This window comes from Phycodurus eques, chromosome 14 (genome assembly GCF_024500275.1).
Source record: "Phycodurus eques isolate BA_2022a chromosome 14, UOR_Pequ_1.1, whole genome shotgun sequence".
NCBI lineage: Eukaryota > Metazoa > Chordata > Actinopteri > Syngnathiformes > Syngnathidae > Phycodurus > Phycodurus eques.
The window spans coordinates 23,357,992-23,378,088 of record NC_084538.1 but is presented as its reverse complement, the minus strand read 5'-3'; the positions used below and the strand labels follow the sequence as shown (position 1 = coordinate 23,378,088).

Genomic DNA, 20,097 nt, shown 5'->3' with positions numbered 1-20,097 from the left:
CCAAAATCTGGCTAAAAAGCAAATATTTCATCAGAAAACGAGCCTAAAATTATAACTAAGTCCTTTTTGGGGGGATTTTTTTTCTGCAGGCATCTTTGTTAAGTCCACAACTATGGAATAAGTGCCAATATTCTCACCATTAACTTGGTCCTTTCGGGTTTCGAGGCTGTGCCTTGGCAACTCGAAGTTTCAGCTCCCGCCACAGATATTCTATGGGATTTAGGTTTGGAAACTGGCTCGGTCACTTCATGACTTTAATGTGCTTCTTCATTGGCCACTCCTTCATTTCCTTGGCTGTGTGCTTTGGGTCATCGTCATGCTGGAAGCCCCATCCACGACTCATTTTAGGTTTTATGGCTGAGAGAAGGAGGTTTTCAACCAGGATTTCACGGTACAAGGCTCCATCCATATTTCTCTCGATGCGATGAGGTTGACCTGTCCCCTTAGCAGAGAAACACCCCCAAAGCATAATGCTTTCACCTCCATTGTGTTCTTGGGGTCATAGTCTGAATTCCTCTTCCTCCAAACACAGCGAGTAAAATTGATTCCAAAGAGCTCGATTTTTGTCTCATCTGACCACATCACCTTCTCCCAATCATTCACTGAATTATTCAGGTGTACATTGGCAAACTTTGGACATGTGCCTTCTTGAGCAGGGGGACCTTACAGGGGCTGCAGGATTTAATCCATTACGGCATAGTGTGTTACTAATGTTTTTCTTTGTGACTGTGTTCCCAGCTGCCTTGAGATCATTAACAAGCTCCTCCCGTGTATTTTTTGGGCTGATGCCTAACATTTCTCATGATCATTGACACCCCACAAGGTGAAATCTTGCGAAGAGCCCCAGACCGAGGGAGATTGATAGTCATTTTATGTTAATTCCATATTCTAATTATTAACAGTGTTCTTCTCACCCTGCCTCTTGCCAATGGTCTTGTAGCCCATTCCAGCCTTTTGCAGGTCTATCATGTTGTCCTTGATGTTTTTAGAAAGTTCTTTGGTGTTGCCGGTGATGGAGAGGTTGGCGTCTGATTCTGTGGACAGGTGTCTTTTAGGCTTTACACGATCAGGATTTTTGGGGCCAATCACCAATCACTGATCAGCGAGTTTAAAAAAAAAACGATAACCGATCACCGATCTGATCACAAGATTGAGCAATGTGTCTATTTAAATGACTTGTTCATTTACTTTATATACTTGTGTAGAATGCCGGCATGTTTACGTATGATCCTTAGTGCTCACACTTGCTTGCTAGGCTACATAATGTTTTGTTGCCTGCTTGCGAGCCGTATCGTATTAAAAGTGCGTGAACATAACGCAAGGAATCCTTGAATGAATGTCTTCTCCCGAGCACCGGTGACCACCACCACCACACGTTTTTTCCCCATTTTGTTCTTTTTTGACCAACAACAGTACACACGCGATCGATTGTTGTTGTTGTGGCCGTGGTAACGAGTGTATGTGTGTTGGAGTTGACAAGATAAAGCCCAGTGATCGTAAAAGACGGGATCCGGTGGTATCGGAATACAAGACTTTATTGCAGTAGTCTGAAAGACTTCGTGAAAGACCAAATGTGTCTTGTAGTCTAATCCAGGCATTGCATGTTGTTTGTCTCAGACGCATTGTCTGTCCTATACCGCCGACATGTTTTTGAAAAAAATACTTTATTGGTGGTCAGATATTTACAGTACTACATCAAAAGACACGCGAGAAGGCAAAAAAAAAAAAACAGTTTTTGGATTCAAATATACTGTACACGATGGCGACGCGGAATAAATGTCTTTTGCGGAGCCGATCAATGACGTCATTGACAGGATGACATTAAAGCCGATCAGCCGATCAACATAAAATGCTAATTATCGGCCGATTCCGATCTAGATTCCGATCTAGCCAATCAGATAGGTGTTAAGTCTCGTGTCCTTATACAGGTAAGAAGTTGAGATAGCTGTCTTTTCATGCATTTTACAATTTTGGATTAGGAGTACTTTCTTAAAGTGGGAGGACGAGTCTGTGGCAGCCAAAATTCAAATGGGATCAAATGTTTCACTTAATGAATTACAAACATATTTTTATCCTTTTTTTTTTTAAATGTGATTTTCTTCATTTTATTTGAGATATTCTATTTCTTACTCTTAACAAAACTCTGCCTACCATTAATATTATATACCGCTGATCTCTTTGTCAGTGGTTGAACTTACAAAATCAATGAGGGATCAAATAATTATTTCCTCCATATATATATATATATATATATATATATATATATATATATATATATATATATATATATATCCATCCATCCATTTTCTGAGCCGCTTCTCCTCACTAGGGTCGCGGGCGTGCTGGAGCCTATCCCAGCTGTCATCGGGTAGGAGGCGGGGTACACCCTGAACTGGTTGCCAGCCAATCGCAGGGCACATACAAACAGACAACCATTCACACTCACAGTCATGCCTACGGGCAATTTAGAGTCTCCAATTAATGCATGTTTTTGGGATGTGGGAGGAAACCGGAGTGCCCGGAGAAAACCCCCGCAGGCACGGGGAGAACATGCAAATTCCACACAGTTGGGGCCGGGGATTGAACCCGGGTCCGCAGAACTGTGAGGCTGACGCTATATATATATATATATATATATATATATCCCTGGCCTCCGTGGATCACCGCTGCTAAGCCTCCAGAACAATTGCTACCAGATACCCTCCCAGCCAAATGTGAGTTCTCTTAACTTGCTAGCAGATCCAGGAAACATGCGGGAAGAAAGAGTCATATTCTCCCAACAAGGCATGACAAACAACAATTTTTCTTCTCCCGCCTCTTTTGTTTTTGTTTTATTTTCTGCATTTTTTTTCTTCTTCAACCAAACCTGTCTCCATGCTTCCCGAGACGACTGAAACAGATCGTGCATTTTCAGTCGTCTCGTTCCCGAGACGACTGAAACAGACCATCCCACCGACCAACTGATCTACGGTCATGAGTACCGCAAAATAAGCGTTGTTAGGATGTAAATACTAGTGTCTAATAATTTGGGGGAAGTTACAAAATTCCAACTTTGTCCTTTCTCTTTCTCTTGGCTGGCAACCAGTTCAGGGTGTACCCCGCCTCCTGCCCGATAACAGCTGGGATAGGCTCCAGCACGCCCGCGACCCTAGTGAGGAGAAGCGGCTCAGAAAATGGATGGATGGATGGATAGTCCGGACTGAACGCATTAAACGCTCACATTTTAAACTTTAGTCCAACACATAATGTTCTATTTCCCTTTTCGGACGCATATTTTTCTTTATTGCACCATTATTCATGATTCCTTGTTGTAGTCAGACCCCTCTTTGTGTTTCCCTATAGATCCCTCGTAGATTTCATTAAATATTTGATAAAATTCCACTCTTGGTTGTGTTTTGCGTGTGTTTTGAGTTTAAGTAAGCCTCTGTCATCTAGAACTCGTATTTCATAAAATGTAGCAACCTTTTGATTATGAGACTGATAAAAGCTTTGTTGTCGCTTTCTCTTGAATTTTATACATATAAAAAGTGACATGGTGTCCTTTACGAGACAAAATAGCTTGATTTATAACGCTAAGCGTCAAATCACGCTAAACCAGAAGCAACGTAGGCGTCGCTGCTTCGACAAATTTATTTCTTAAATAAATTCTGTTTTGTGGCATGGTGGATGACTGGTTAGAGCGTCAGCCTCACAGTTCTGAGGACCTGGGTTCATTACTTGGTCCCGCCTGTGTGGAGTTTGTATGTTCTCCCCATGCCTGCGTGGCTTTTCTCCGGGCACTCCGGTTTCCTCCCACATCCTAAAAACATGCATTAATTGGAGACTCTAAATGGCCGTAGGTGTGACTGTGAGTGCGACTGGTTGTTTGTTTGTATGTGCCCTGCGATTGGCTGGCAACCAGTTCAGGGTGTACCCCGCCTCCTGCCCGCTGACAGCTGGGATAGGCTCCAGCACGCCCGTGACCCTAGTGAGGAGAAGCGGCTCAGAAAATGGATGGATGGATGGAAATTCCGTTTTATACAAATGCCAACATACGTGACACTGTACAATATTACTAAAACATAGTAAATAAAGTCTTTGTAAAAAAACAAATAAAATTTTGTTTGGGGGGTACCGACTGCTTTTCAGCAGTTTTGATTGTCCTTTGCAGTCGGAGTTTGTCCTTTTTTGTAGCAGCACCAAACCAGACTGTGATGGAAGAACACAGGACTGGTTCGATGACCGCTGTGTAGAACTGCCTCAGCAGCTCCCGTGGGAGGCCGTGCTTCCTCAGAAGCCGCAGGAAGTACATCCTCTGCTGGGCCTTTTTGAGGACGGAGTTGATGTTGATCACCCACTTCAGGTCCTGAGAGACTGTAATTCCCAGGAACTTGAAGGTCTCGATGTTTGACACAGGCAGCTGGACGGCGTGATGGGCAGCTCTGGTGAAGGATGCCTCTTGAAGTCCATGATCATCTCCACAGTCTTGAGCGTGTTCAGCTCCAGGTTGTGTCGGCCGCACCACAGCTCCAGCTGCTCCACTTCCTGTCGATATGCAGACTCGTCACCGTCTTTGATGAGGCAGATGACAGTGGTGCCTCAGTGGTGCCAGTGGTGCCAGTGGTGCCTCACCTACTCTGTCCTGCCCGTCAGAAAGCTTTAAATCCACTGGCAGTTGGCAGGCGAGATGCTGAGTTGGAGAAGCTTGGAAGAAAAGAGTTCAGGGATGATGGTGTTGAACGCTGACCTGACCTGATCCTAACAGGGACCTACCCTGCACTGTCGAGGTGTTCTAGGATGAAGTATAGTCCCATGTTGACTACATCATCCGCGGACCTGTTCACTCGGTAGGCAAACTGCAGGGGGTCCAGCAGGGGACCTGTAACGCTCTTGAGGTGGTCCAGCACGAGACATTCAAAGGACTTCATGACCACAGATGTCAAGGCGACAGGCATGTAGTCATTTAAACCCGAGATTGTAGGTTTCTTGGGGACTGGGATGATGGTGGAGCGTTTGAAACATGATGGTACTTCGCACAATTCCAGAGATCTATTGAAGATCTGGGTGAAGACTCGAGCGAGCTGGTCCGCGCAGACTTTGAGGCAGGATGGGGACACAAGGTCTGGGCCTGCCGCTTTGTTGATCTTTTGTTGTTTGAAGATACGCCTTGCATCCTGTTCGTGGATGGTTAATGCATAAGTCAGAGGTGTGATTGTGGTCTGTGGTGTGGCTGGGTGGGTGGGGGTGTGAAAGTGTCATTTTCAAATCTACAGTAGAAGGTATTCAAGTCATTGGCGAGTGTGCTATTGTTCTCAGCTTGGGGTGATCGTTGCTTGTAATTGGTCAGCTATTGGAATGCATGCCAGACTGATTTAGAGTTGTTAGCGCTAAACTGTTTTTCCTACTTTGCTGCATAGTTTCTCTTTGCAGTGTTAATTTCTTTAGTCAGCTGGTTTCTAGCTCGATTATACAGGGCCCTGTCCCCGCTCAGATATGTGCCTTCCTTAGCTTGGCGAAGTTTGCTTAAGTTTGGCAGTGAACAACGGCTTATTGTTATTGAAGGTGCAAAATGACTTTGTTGGTACACACACATCTTGACAGAAACTCATATAGGATGTGACAGTGTCCATATATTCATCCAGGCTGCCAGCTGAATTTTCAAAGAAGCTCCAGTCTGTGAAGTCTAAACAGCTTTGAAGTTCTATGTTTGCTTCTCTGTTTTCACTGTAGGCTTCACGCATTTAGGTTCTTGCCTGTATGTCGGTATTAAGTGAATTAAGCAGTGATCAGACGAGCCCAGTGCTGCCCGAGGTTTGGCACGGTATGTGTTATTTAGCGTAGTATTGCAGTGGTCTAAAATGTTATTTTCCCTGGTCGGACAGTCGATGTGCTGCTTGTATTTTGGGAGTTCGTGGTTGAGTTTAGCTTTGTTAAAGTCCCCGAGAATAATGAGGGGTGAGTCCAGGTGTTTTCTTTCAATTCCGTTTACTTGTTCGGCGAGCATTACAGTGCAGCGTTCATGTTAGCTTGAGGCGGAATGTAGACACCAGCGAGTATGAATGATGCGAACTTACGAGGCGAGTAGAATGGCTTACAGTTAAAAAACTGCAGTGTGTGCTGAGCTCCGTGACGTCCTTGCACCATTTTTCGTTGATATAGAAGCATATGCCGCGGCCTTTTGTTTTCCCCGAAGATTCCATGTTGCGGTCTGCCCGGTGAAGATGGAAGTCGGGAAGCATGACGGCGCCATCGGGTACAGCCTCACTAAGCCAAGTCTCTGTAAAGCACATGGCGGCAGAACGTCTGAAGTCTTTACTGGTCTTTATCAGAAGATGAAGCTCGTCCATTTTGTTGGGTAGAGAGTAGATTCGCGAGGTGGATCGATGGAAACGCCAATCTGTATCCTCTCTTGTGGAGCTTCACCTGAATGCCAGCTCGCTTCCCTCTGAGGCGCCGCCTCCGTCTCCATGCGCCAAAGACCGCGGTCGCTGCTCCGGTGACTCGGGGAAAAAACTGAGGGGATTTGCGAAAGTTGGTGAAAGAAAGTCCGCAGTCGCCTCCTTGATGGTTAGCAAGTCTCCCCTTGTGTAAGTGGGTTGTGTAATGTCTCCAAAGACGAATGAAAAACACAAAAACAATACTGGAATGCGCGTATCCGTGGCGTCCACACGGGTAGGCGCCATCTTGGTAACAAGGCCTTCCTGAACCTCAACCAGCCGGTTTGGTTTTCAAGAAACAGGAAACCTGTTTAATATCATCTGGAGCCATGAAACAAATTGCAAGTATCCTCAGGCTGGAACAGCATGGTTGGGTGTGAGAGATGTGTGAGAGAACAGATGTGAAGATGTGTGTGTACCAACAAAGACATTTTCCATGTTCAATAACAACAAGCCATGGTTCACTGCTAAACTTCAGCAACTTCGCCAGGCTAAAGAGGACACCAATCGAAGTGGGGACAGAGCACGGTACAATCGCACTAAAAATCAGCTGACAAATGAAATTAACATAGCAAAGAGAAATTATGCAGAAAAGTTGGAAAAACAGTTTACTGCTGACGACTCTAAATCAGTCTGGCGAGGATTAAAATTGCTAACCAACTACAAGCGACCATCCCCCCCCCCAAGCGGAGAACAATAAAGGACTATCTGATGACTTGAACACCTTCTACTGCAGATTTGAAATGGACAATTTCACACCCCACACTGATCCAGTCCCACCACCAACCACCAATGCACCTCTGACTTCTGCATTGACTGTTCATGAACAGGATGTGAGACGCATCTTCAAACTACAGAATATATACAAACCGGCGGGCCAAGCCCTTGCGTCCCCTTCCTGCCTCAAAGTTTGGGCGGACCTGCTCTCTCCAGTCTTCACACAGATCTTCAATATTTCTCGGAAACTGTGTGAAGTACCATCCTATTTCCAACATTCCACCATCATCCCCGTCCTCAAGAAACCAGTCCTCAAGAAACCTGCAATCTCAGGTCTGAAAGACTACAGGCCTGTCGCCTCCTGTCCGATGATATCCATCCATCCATCCATTTTCTGAGCCGCTTCTCCTCACGAGTCGCGGGCGTGCTGGAGCCTATCCCAGCTATCATCGGGCAGGAGGCGGGGTACTACACCCTGAACTGGTTGCCAACCAACCGCAGACAAACAACCATTCACACTCACATTCACACCTAAGGGCAATTTAGAGTTGTCAATTAACCTACGATGCATGTTTTTGGGATGTGGGAGGAAACCGAAGTGCCCGGAGAAAACCCACGCAGGCACGGGGAGAACATACAAACTCCACAGAGGCGGGGCCGGGGATTGAACCCCGGGCCTCAGAACTGTGAGGCAGAAGCTCTAACCAGTCGCACACTGTGCCGCCGCGGCTCAGATAATGGATGAATATTTACATTCATGAAGGTTTCTCTTATTGTAAATGTTGATCATGATGTGCCTGTCTTAGAGTATTCTTTATGTTGATATGCAAGTTTTTTTTTCTCATGTTCAGATTAGTGCATTCTTAAAAAATATTAAGTTCATGCTAAGGGTTTGCTATGTTTCTTAAATAAATGTTCACGTTCTTGCCCCAATGCTGATTTGAATTATAAATTCGTATATTAGCATTGGCATGTTTTTTTCCTACATATTTTACAGGAATACACCATTGACATCTTCTTTGCCCAGACATGGTATGACGGCAGACTGAAATTCAACAGTTCAATGAAGCTTCTTATGCTCAACAGTAACATGGTAGGCAAAATCTGGATACCTGACACATTCTTCAGAAATTCCAGGAAATCAGATGCCCACTGGATCACCACACCAAATCGCCTACTGAGGCTGTGGAGCAATGGTAGAGTGATGTACACACTTAGGTAAGACAGTAATGCAACCACTTTCCTTATCCTTGTTTAGGCCTTTGCAGCAATAAACTATTAGTTAATAATATACTTGTTGTTTCTGCTGCTTTAGCGTGTGCATTTGGATTTGTTCTCTTTTAGGTGAACACAATTTGTTCAAGCATGAAATGATAATTATTTCCTCTGCATTTGTTGGTGTGATGACACAGAAAAGTACTTTTATTATGTTCATTCATACTTGGTAGGGGGGAAAAACAATGATGAGACTTGCCTTTTCTCTGTCACAATTCTGTTTTTGTCAGGTTGACTATTAATGCGGAGTGTTACCTTAAGCTGCATAACTTTCCAATGGATGAGCACTCGTGTCCGCTGGAGTTTTCAAGCTGTAGGTGGTCAAACGTCTCCCCCTCGCATTCTAAACCCGTCATCGTGACTTCAAATTTTTTTACCTTGCCTGGCGACAGGGGCTTCTCAGTGGGCTAGCGTATAGGCTAAGCCTATTTCTTCTCTTTGCCAAAAGATCCATCTGCTTTACGCTGGCCTCTCAAAGCCTGTTCCAATCTATCATTTGCTCTACCAAAGGAAAGAAGACGTCACCTCGTGGCCTACCATTTGCTATGACAGACTTAATGAATTATACACTCTCTGCAGTCTGATTCATGCTGTTTGTGTCACCCTTCACTTTTCTCATGTGCCTCAGCATCTCATTTCTTGTACATGTCAGTGAAAAATACAAAAATCATTCCATGGAGATGATTGATGTTTGGTGCATTGCCGTTAAGCTGAAATTCAGCAAATGAGCATAAATCAGTTATCCAAGCAATCAAAGAACAAAATATTTGAAACTCCGGAACATATTTCAACTTTAAAAAACAAAATTTGTTTGGAAAAGAACCACTTCTTATCGAAAACTAGGTTCTTTCTCACACACGACTCTGAAGAGTTAATTTTGCTCAGTTCACTCTGAATTTGCCTCACTGTTCTAATGCTTTTAGAGAGGGAGTATAAACAGTTTGGCCAATTTCTTTCTTTTATTTTAGGTTTCAATTTAAGTCATTATGCTCATTTGATAGAATTTTATGAGTCTGAGCTTGTCAGTTCCATCTTGAATGTTGTGTTTTGACTTTTGTCACTACTCTTTTCTGTGAGAGATATGAGCTTCCTGTTTGATAACCTATTAAATTAATGATCTATCTGTCTTTTTCTGTGGTGGTATCTGTGTTGCGGGGGACTGTTCTCTAGACGGTTACCCTGGGAATGAGATTTTATACCGGTGGCAAAGACGAGCAGTGGAGGTGGCTGACCAGCGATATTGGAGACTTTACCAGTTTGCGTTTGTAGGGATGAGAAATACTTCGGATGTGGCACACACACAGTCAGGTAAGAGATGACACTGACTTTTGTTCTCTCATTTCTCACCTTCTTTTTTATGCAGTTCTATATTCTCTAATGCCCTACCAAAATGACTAGAATTTTTGTTTTCAGGGGAATATGTCATCATGACGATCTTTTTTGACCTGAGTCGGAGAATGGGTTATTTCACCATCCAGACCTACATTCCATGCAGTATGATTGTGGTCCTGTCCTGGGTCTCTTTTTGGATTAACAAGGATGCTGTACCGGCACGCACATCTTTAGGTTCAATGTAGTCTTATTTTCTAAACTGTTTATCAGATCACTTTAAGAGTTGTGCTAGAAATAATAAGGCCTTGAATATCTTAAAGATCCCCTTCTATTGACTTTTTTAAAAAATTGATTCTTTGATGTCTTTTTATCAGGTTTGCAAGATCATTTGTGTTAAAATGCCCAGAATGTCCTTTTTCAAGCTAATCTCAGAATGTCCTTTTTCAAGCTATTCTAGTTATTCTTTTTCACCTGGCAGTTGAGACAGACAGATTTTTCATTAATATTGGACAAGTAAATAAGCTTTGCTCTGATTGTATTGCTAATCTTTTTAATGTAAATATGGAAAATAGCTTTGTTCTGATTGGCCGTTGATGATATCTTGGCAGCCAAGCATTTATAGCGACCTCGCGTTTGGATCATTCGATGTCTTACTATTAGTGTTGAGAAAGTTCATTTTCTACGCCAACGAGTTGAAAATTCAATTCATCGTTCCAAAAAGGAACTAGTTTAGTTCATAGTTCACAATTAAAGAATGCCCGAGGTTTTGCTTCAGCGACCACCAAAGCTGCATTCCGCTTGGCCAGCCGGTACCCATCAGCTGCCTCAGGAGTCCCACATGCAAAGAGGCCCGATAAGACTCCTTCTTCAGCTTGACGGCATCCCTCACCGTTGGTGTCCACCAACGGGTTCGGGGATTGCCGCCACGACAGGCACCAACCACCTTACGGCCACAGCTCCGGTCGGCCGCCTCAGCAATAAAGGCGTGGAACATGGTCCACTCAGACTCGATGTCCCCCGCCTCCCCCGGAACATGAGCAAAGTTCTGTCGGAGGTGGGAGTTGAAACTCCTTCTGACAGGGGATTCCGCCAGACTTTCCCAGCAGACCCTCCCAATACGTTTGGTCCTGCCACGTCGAACCAGCATCTTCCCCCACCATCGGAGCCAACTCACCACCAGGTGGTGATCAGTTGACAGCTCCGACCCTCTCATTACCCGAGTGTCCAAGACATGCGGCCGCAAGTCCGATGACACACCCAGCTCGCACTGCAACCGACACCTATGGCCCCTCCCACAGGTGGTGAGCTCATGGGAAGGGGGACCCACGTTACTCTTTCGGGCTGTGCCCGGCCGGGCCCCATGGGTGCAGGCCCGGCCACCAGGCGCTCGCCTTCGAGCCCCACCTCCGGGCCTGGCTCCAGAGGGGGACCCCGTGACCCGCGTCTGGGTAAGGGAAACCTGAATCCATTTATTGTACTCGTCATAGGGCTTTTTGGAGCGGTGCTTTGTCTGGTCCCTCACCTAAGACCTGTTTGCCATGGGTGACCCTGCCAGGGGCATAAAGCCCCAGACAACTTAGCTCCTAGGATCATTGGGACACACAAACCCCTCCACCACGATAAGGTGACGGCTCAAGGAGGGTTTTTTTCTCTTTCACAAAACAAAAGAAATTCCATATTATGACAGTGTGATTGTATAGTTTTAACTAAAGCATTCTGATGCAAATAATAATTTTCTTAGTAATCAATTTTTACAATTATGTCCTGTATTACAAAAGCACCACCAAAGAACACATTCTCTCCCATTTATGCAGTGTCCCTGAATGCACCTCGCATTCTCACGCAGCTGTGATGTGGCTGCTATAAATGCCGGCTGTGGCCACACTGAATTAGTTGCCAAATACGCCGTTTATTCCCCGAGATACGAAGGCTTGCATGTAATGTGTTCAGACGGGTTTCGTCCTGGAAGTCCCTAACAAAACCTAGCACTCTTGAATGAAAATGAACTGATGTTAGAAAACCGTTCATAGGCTCCAGAATGAGCAAGTTCTTAATAATGTGCATCAGGTAGAAATGAACTACTGTAGCATTTATTGGGGGACATCAAATTGTGCATAATTTAGAAGAAAACGATGAGTTGGAAGCGGCGCCTGCGTCACTTCCGGGTTATCGTAATTTTAAATTACAGCGCTATAAATCAAGATATCTGATAGATATGAGGGGCACCACGTCATACTTGTACAAATTTAACTTGAGGTGAAATGACGACAAACCTTTATAATCAGTCTGTTGTCGGAAGGTGGCTACATTCTAGGAACCTTGAGTTCTACACTTTCGAGAGGTTTCGTTCCGAACCCAAACACACATATAACCAATGCAAGTAGTGAATTTGATAGAAAATTTAATAATCAAAAATGGTTTCTGCAGGATAAAACACAGACAAACACAAAACAAGCAAGGTATCTACGAACATTGACAAAGGAAGGTATTTGTGACATGAGATGAGCAGATTGGGCGTGTAGTGAATGCATATAGCTGAGTACTCCTGGTCTCGTTAATATAAACCCAAATATGCACTAATCGGTACTTTTAGTAGACCGCAATGTTGGACTTACGTGTCTGGAACACGTTTGAAGCCGGCGAGTCAGGCTCCCGAGTGTTCGGCCGGCCCGGTCCGCACCGTGAGCAGCTGGATTCGACGGAAGGGAGGGAGGAAAAACAGGAGGCCGACGAGTTGTCAGGCAGGACGTCTCTCGGGTGATGTTTGGAGCAGGCGTTGAGTCCGCCTCCGTTCCCTCAGACTGAGTTCGGGCCCCCAAGCAGGGTGGCTCGGAGCGCTTGCAGGAAGCAGCAGCCAGAGATCGTCCGATGTGTCCTTGTCACCTCAGGTGTGGTGGTCATCCTTCCTGGCGCGGTCGTCGGTGAGTTGGTCGGAGTGACCAAAAAGCCTTGTGCACCAAGACTCCAAAAACTTCTCAACTTCTCCCAGCTCCGGCCCCTTTTATGGCCAGAGCGGGTCAAACAGGGGGGGTTTACCCCCTTCACCCCCCCCCCCCCCCTCCTTTTCTACCACCTTCGCGAACACCGAAGGGCTGGACTGCGTTTTGGCGTTATTTTTCCATTCTAGGATTATTTTGTGGTTTAAAACCAGTGGAATAAAATATTAATTATTGGGGTTAAGATAACGAGACCATTTTCTTCACGCTCCATTGGTCCACGCTCATACTCTTTCATACCTGTAATGAATGTTTTAAATGTTATGTGGTGTGGAGGACATCACTATTTTCATGTGACATTTTTTGTGGCACGGGGTGAGACATTCCATCCGGTTCAGTTGACAACAGATTTGACGTTAGACATTCAAGTTTGCAGCAATACAGTCACTAGTGGCGTTCATGTAAAGTTCTTAAAATATTGACTCCCAGCCGAGTCACAGACTGTCTTATGAACCCGTGTCTGTAGTGTCGCTGTTGCCTGATCCAACTCCCAAGTGGCAGCTCTCAGCAGGGTGGAGGCGTCGCCAGTCCTTCGACTGGCGGGGAGTTAATTAACTTAGCGTTCAGGGGCGAACTCAGCATCTGTGGGTCTCACCTTTGAAGTCTCAGGCAGACGTGATTCACTTAGCGTCGGCATTGCAAAGCAAATGTCTGTGTCTTGTTGAAGATAGTTTATTGTGTTAATCCGTTTAAAGTCTGCGTGTGACTCTGGAGTTACAGTCTACCTCGGCGGGGAGCGGCGGTAGTGCGAGGCTGGGGTGCCGGGTGGCATCATTGGAGTGGCATGTCCGCTACATATCCCCCCTTCGGCGGCTGATCCGGCTCGATGGCAGATGTAGGTGACGTCTCGTTGAAAGATGGCACAGGTTGGCAGGAACACACGCACAACAAGGCAGTTACCAAAGTACAACCTTAGTGCATATCACCCCCCTTATGGCTACAACAGTTGTTCATGGCAACTTCCAAAATAAGGTCAGCCTATATATGTATATAGGCCAGGATTGATGTGTGTAGGTGTGGCTATTGGGATAGCAGGGAGAGTAGAAATACGGGGCATTGGGCGTAGCTAAAACTAAGGGCGAGCATTACCTAGGTGTAGAGTTCTCAGTAACAATCACACAAAAAAACAAAACAAAAAAACAAGAAGAGAACTCAACACAGCTCTACGGGGGAGAAAGAAAGAGAAAGAAGAGGTAGCTTGCTCCAACTTGGCACGTAGGGGGCACAGCGGTCGGGAGTACAACCCGACAAATCAATCAAGGTCTGTCTGTATGGGGTTAGGTTCGGGTTCAGTCGTTCTTTTCCTATGGAAAATTTTGGGTCGCGCACCTGAGCACTGGTTCAGCAGACCCTGCAAGTTCTGAGTCTTTCGGTAGAGCAGGTAGGCGATGCCGAAGGTCATGCAGTAACCGATACTGACCAGGGCAATTAAGATGTTATCTGCTGCGGACCAGGAATGCATGAGCGGGAGCTTGGGTGTTCTGTCCTCAGTGTTAATAGCGCGTGAGGTGTTGTCAATGTGGGTGATGTCAATCGCCTGCGTTCCTTCAAACTGAATCTGTGTAAGCGTCTCAGGATCAACTTCCAATTTGTACTGTCCGTAAAAGTTATAAATCTCAATTTCGCTCTCATAATTTTCGGTTGGCAGGTGGTAAAGGGTGACGTCCTCAATATGCAAAATGGCATCTTTGGGGACGTCGAGCCACGTGGTTTGATTTGGCAGGGCGAGTCTTGTTGTGGTGTCGTGGTGGTGGTGGTCATAACTCAGCGTTGCGCTTAGGGCTGATGTGTTGACTAGCCACTTGGACCCAACAATTTCCGCGTGAGTAGTAGTAACCTGGTAGCAAGGTGTAGCTTCTGCTCTATACCGCGACCCATCCTTAATGGGCTTCAGGCCACTAATCCCATCCACTACATCTCGGATGAACGGCTTACTGGGACACAGCTAATGAATGGCTTTGGTGAGGATGCACATGCAAATTTGGCGCCAGATACAGATCAGGGTTACTATAGTGATAGGCGACTACCGCGGGAGTACTGATTCGGACGTATGTGTCGCTTTGCCAGGTGTCAACATTAATTACGTCTTTTAGGCGATAGATGTTCCGGGAGTCGATAATTGGAAGAGTAACAAGGAAGGCTACTTCTCGGAACTCAGGGTTGACATACAGGACAGTGGAACTCCCGATAGAAAAAGCCAAGTGGGCTTGGACAGGGCTAATGGGGTTTGCCAGAGCTTTAGACAGGATGCTTTCGATTAAGCTCAGGGGAACCAAATACGGAGGGATTCTACCCATTGCTAAGTGGTCTATGGACAAAGAGATTTCACATAGCATGTCATTCATCAATGTGGTAACAATCTGTGTGTGAGTGTAATCCGTTTGGACCACCAACAGTAGTTTACTTATGCTCTGTCTAGTTTGGTTCAGGATGACACTGTGAGTGTTGAGGACAAGGATAGTACCCTTGAGTGTCTCCCAAACAATTGGAGGTTTGCCATTTGTCTCTCCATGTTGCGTCGGATGTTAGGCATTTCGGTTTGAAGTTCACCAGTTTGTTTCTTAACCATGTTTAAGATGAGGGCGTTAACCGTGGAGGTTATGCTAAACAATGTGCCGAGGGAGGCAGCAGCCATGAGGAGGCCCCCTACAAAATGCTTTGAACGTCTGGGGATTCCGCTGAGATCGGCCTGAGTAACGGCAATTTTTTTTAATTGCTGGAACATGTGAGTGGTGTCGAAAGCGGCATTGTGGATAGCGTTGCGAGACCACTTAGCTCCTGCGTTGGTGGTTTTGGTGGACGTCCCGACGTGTTTCAAATTCACTTCCCGTGGTTCGAGGCGGATGAACACTTTTTGGGTGTGTGTCTTTCGATCCCGGAGGTGGGCCCTGGCCAAATTATTTCAGGCTGTGCAGTGATGGGGAGCAAGTACAGCGCGAGTCTCAGTAGCAGCATAATTTTCCCCTGGCAATGACAGGAGAACGGGTAGGTGACTATACTGGCATGGGTCGGTCTGGTGCTGAGACTCACTGGTTCCAAACCTTGAGATTGAACCTCCAAGGACCGCCGGTGTTAAGTCCAACCCCGGGTCGAGGTCTAGATCACGTTTGGTGTTACAAGCCTAAATTGCGTCGATTTAGCATCCCTGTGGAGCCGGAGCTACTGGTCCCTTGTCGTTGGGACCGACCTCCGGTCGGCTTTCCGGTGGGGAACTCGGTGGTTCCTCACTGGGGACCCTGGGACGGTGGTATCTGTTTATTTGATTGCGATGAACCCACTTTAACAGCGTGCCTTTACGGCCTTGGGTCATTTTAATTTTGTACGCGACCGGAGAGAGTTTGTCCACGATCTCGTAGGGTCGGAATTTACGAGATATGGGGCAAAGGGTTTTCTAGTTAGTGTTGCCTGGTTGTGCAAACAGGTAGGACCACACCTAGTCCCCTATTTGGTGTTCGTCCTGTGAGGTTTTCTGGTCACAATACGCCTTCTGACTTTCCGCACTTCTCCCCAGGTGTCGCTGGGCAATGGCGAATGTGGTCTTTAAATGGCTGTGTCGGTCGGTCATGTATTGGTGAGTCGTATAGGTGATGGCTATGTTGGCCTCACCAGGTTGGTATAGCAAGTGCAGAGGCAGTGTCATGCGCCTTCCGGTCATCATTTCGAAAGGGGACACTCCTGTGGATTTGTGTGGGGTGACCCTGAGGGCCTTCAATCTCAACGGGAGTTGAACATTGGTCCCACCCAGTCAATCTGAAGGTCAGACCACGGGAATGCAACTCCTCTTTGTTGGAGAGGTGCTCTGTGTTTGGGGTTCGTTGGGTGAAATTGGCAGCATACCAGGCAGCCTTTGATGTAGGCTGCTACATCTTTGTGCATGTGCGGCCAGTATACTGCTTGGCGCAGGGCTGTGGTTGTTGCTCTGACGCTGCGGTGTCCTGCACAAGGTGCGTCGTGGGTCAGCATCACGTCGTGGGTCAGCATCACCTCCCTTTCGCCCCGAGGGACCACAAACCTGGGCAGGGAGTGGTCCCCGGGGACATAAACAAGTAGGCCTTTGACTAGACGCAGCTTGTCCCGTATTAGCCACAAGTCTGCAAGGTCTTGGTCGGCGGTTATGTCGTCGGCAGAGACTGGGTTTGCGTCGGAGTCGGAGAGCCAATTGGAGAGCTTGGCGAGTGCTGGGTGGTCAAGTCAAAGTCAAGAGTTGCAGAGGCACCAGGCATTGGGTTGACAGAGTCGTACGAACCATCATCCTGCGGCCGAGCAGCGGAAGGTGCAGCGGAGACAACTTGGCGCCGCGTGATAACCGACAGACGGGTTGGGTGGGGTGGGGAGCCAAGACGCAACGGTCGGAACGTGCAAGTCGGTCAGCCCGCAGTCGAGTGAGTCTTTAGCGAATGACACGGCGTGTTTGGTTAGCACTTCCCGCAAACGCTGTCGTTCGTCCTCGGAACTTAGGGCGTCAGCATCCGCTAGGATCTGCTGCGTGTGGGTTTCAAAGTCGGGATAAGGGAGCAGGAGACTATCACACGGTGTTACCGGTGCAGACGAGTTGGTTCGCGATGAGTTTGAGGGAGTGGGTGAAGTTGCGGGAGACGCGTTTTTGGGTGCAGCTGGGATTGTACTGAGCGCATGGATGACCAAGTGTTGGTCTGTAGCCAGGTCCACTCTGATGATGTCATCACCCTCAGTAGGTCCCACTGGAATGAGAGCAATGTGTCGCAAAGGAACAGTGAGCTGTACTCCACCAATGCTAGGCAATGGGAAGAGGTCTAGTGGAAGGTGACCAATCACAGGGACCGTGAGATTGAAGTCGTGGAAGTCGGAGCAGATCAAGAGGCCAAGCCTAGTGGATCTGAGGATTTGAATGTCATTCCCTGTGGTTGTGAATCAGCAGCACGGTTGTTCGGGAAGCGTCGAGGACGGGGGTGGCATGTTAAACTCCGGCGAAGGCTGAAAGAAGGCATGCGGACCGGTTACGGCTTGGTTAGTCGAATAGGGAAGTTGATAGTTGACGCTTTTACTCTAACTTTGTCTTCACTCAATACTTTGCAAGCGTTGGGGATGGTTTTTCCCAACTTTAGGTTTAACGATTGGACAACACGGTTGGCGCCGCCGCCATTAGTGTGTGACCACAAAACATTGTTAATAGTGTCAATTTGAACGGCCAGTCGGACAAGTACATCCGCGCTAACATAAGCTTTATGCGGCAAATTGGGGACTACTAGGAAGCAATGAGTTAACAAGCGATGGTTCCATTGCAGGTTTTAGGGCGCATACGGTGACTGCAGACGGTGGGACAGTGTTAACGGGAAAGCGAAATGTTTTCAGCGTTAACTGAAGGTCAGGATGCCTAAGTCGTAGGTTTTGCCGATTTGTCAGCCCACAAAGCCAGGATGACATCGTCTGTTGGGCAGTCATGCAAATTACTTCCACCAGCAACATTGGGGCCGTAGAGCTCTTCGTGTGGTGTGGACAAGATGGCAGAGAAACGTGTCAAGTTTAGCTCAATATTAGTTACTGAAAATGCACGGATAGTTAGTGCGCAGCGTTGCAGTTGAAGGTCGCGGCCACTGGCTTGTAGCAATGTCAGAAGTTGATAGAACACAGCATGGGACATAGCAGTGATGTCTGCTGCGGGGTCAATCAGAGGTTCTTGGACAAGTTCATGCTCAAGCGTAACGGGTAAATAGAACCTTCGGGATGTAGCTTTAGCGGTTAGTTCACCCAAAAGCTGTCGAAATGGCAGAACATTATTTAGTAGTGTGATGTCACGCGAGTCAGGGGCCTCGCCTGGGTCTAGTCGGATGATTAGGACGGCACAAGAGGGGTTTAGGGATTGGTCGTCACAAAGTGATCCGCTAAGGTTATGGCAAGGTGAGGTCGTCGAGGAGTCGGCCGGGGTCACGGCGGCCTTGGCAGGTCATTAGGGGAACAACGGAGGTTACCTGGTTGACCTATTGCGTCTTCTGTGGCCCTGTTCGACTCAGTCAGTCCTAGTCATAATGATGGGTCCCGCTTTATGTCTTTGGACAGGCTACGGAGCACCTCAAGTAATTCTTCTGCCACGGCACTAAATTCCCTTTGAGAGCTGTTGGTTCGGGAGCCCTTTTCCCGGTTGTCACTTGTCGCTTTAGGGCCTCGGTTGGACGAGTCAGATTTATCCTGGTCGTTACGTGTACCCTGTTTTGACTTGTAAGTTTGGCGCGAATTAGAACGGCGGTCATTCCATGATTTTGATTTATCGTTGGCGTTGTTGGTTACGAGGACCATTGTTGTACGTGGGCCGAGATTGGTTGTATGGGTTAAACGACTTCTTTTGATTGTCGGGTTTAACATCGCCAGAACGTGGTGTGTTGGTCACACGCGTGTTGTACGTAGCGCCCTCTAATTCCATCTGTGGTGATGCGTTTTTAAAGAAGACGCCTGAGTCTTGTGCTTTAGAGGGAGGGTGTTTTTGTTTAGCAAAACGCACGCTCCTACGCTCAGCTGGTGGCTGTTGTTAGGATGTAGGTTTTTGACAAACAGTGTTTTGAAACGTTTGTCCTCCTCCATATTCGGTTAATTTAAATTTCCAAAGCATGGTTCACGCAACCGGCAGTAATAAGCTTGGGGTGTCTCAAATCTCCCCTGTTTAACTGTGTGGTAAGCCGGTTGCGACCTCTGGGTCATCAAATTCTCAAGACAATGCTTGGCAGAGGGCCGGGTAATCAGCCAGCACATGAGCCGGTTGTTCTTCAGTTAAGGTGCTGACTTCTCGGCTCGATGTAAGTTTCATAAGGTACAGTCTGTCGTCCGTAGTAGCAGAAGGGAATCGTTTAAGGTGAAATTCGAGGTCTCCAAGGTACGCGGCTGTGTCGTGTGACCCGTTTGAGGTTCAAACCTCGGAATGTTGCGCGCCACTTTGTCGAAGTCTCTGAGAGTCATATCTGGAGCAGCGCTGGGTGGAGGGAGAGTCGGGGGTGAGTCGAAAAGGTGAGCTGCGACAGGTGGGGCTGGCCGCACAGCGCCCCCTTAAGGTGGGTTCCGGCCCAAAGGTTGGAGATGTTTTGTAGGGCTCTGTGACACTTCTGGTGAGGGAGGGCCCCACGCTGTCTGTAGCAGGAGCCGGAATACTGGGATGAGTCAGAGAGTAAGTGGGCAGCTGTTGAGCTAATTGTAGCTCACGCCTGACATGGGTTAACTCATCCTCTTGGTCCCGGAGTTGTTGCTGGAGGTGGGACAGCTCCGTCTCCCTGATTACCATCTGTGTTTTGAGCCCGTACGACTGTTTGCTTTGGAGCGTTCCGCTTTGAGTGTGTCGGTGCGTTCGGTGAGCCGCTGAATGTCACCAGAAGCTTGCCGCACCAGAATAGTTGCTC

At 47.1% G+C, this 20,097-nt stretch overlaps 1 protein-coding gene across 1 annotated transcript in view; it reads left to right on the top strand.

Moving 5' to 3' along the window:
• The window catches only part of gabrg1 (gamma-aminobutyric acid type A receptor subunit gamma1), a 60,922-nt gene that overhangs the window by 21,927 nt on the left and 18,898 nt on the right, over positions 1-20,097 (top strand). The window contains exons 4-7 of the mRNA XM_061695853.1: positions 8,131-8,351; positions 8,639-8,721; positions 9,579-9,716; positions 9,822-9,974. Coding sequence (XP_061551837.1) covers positions 8,131-8,351; positions 8,639-8,721; positions 9,579-9,716; positions 9,822-9,974 — 595 coding nt within the window. The remainder of the gene's footprint in view (positions 1-8,130; positions 8,352-8,638; positions 8,722-9,578; positions 9,717-9,821; positions 9,975-20,097) is intronic.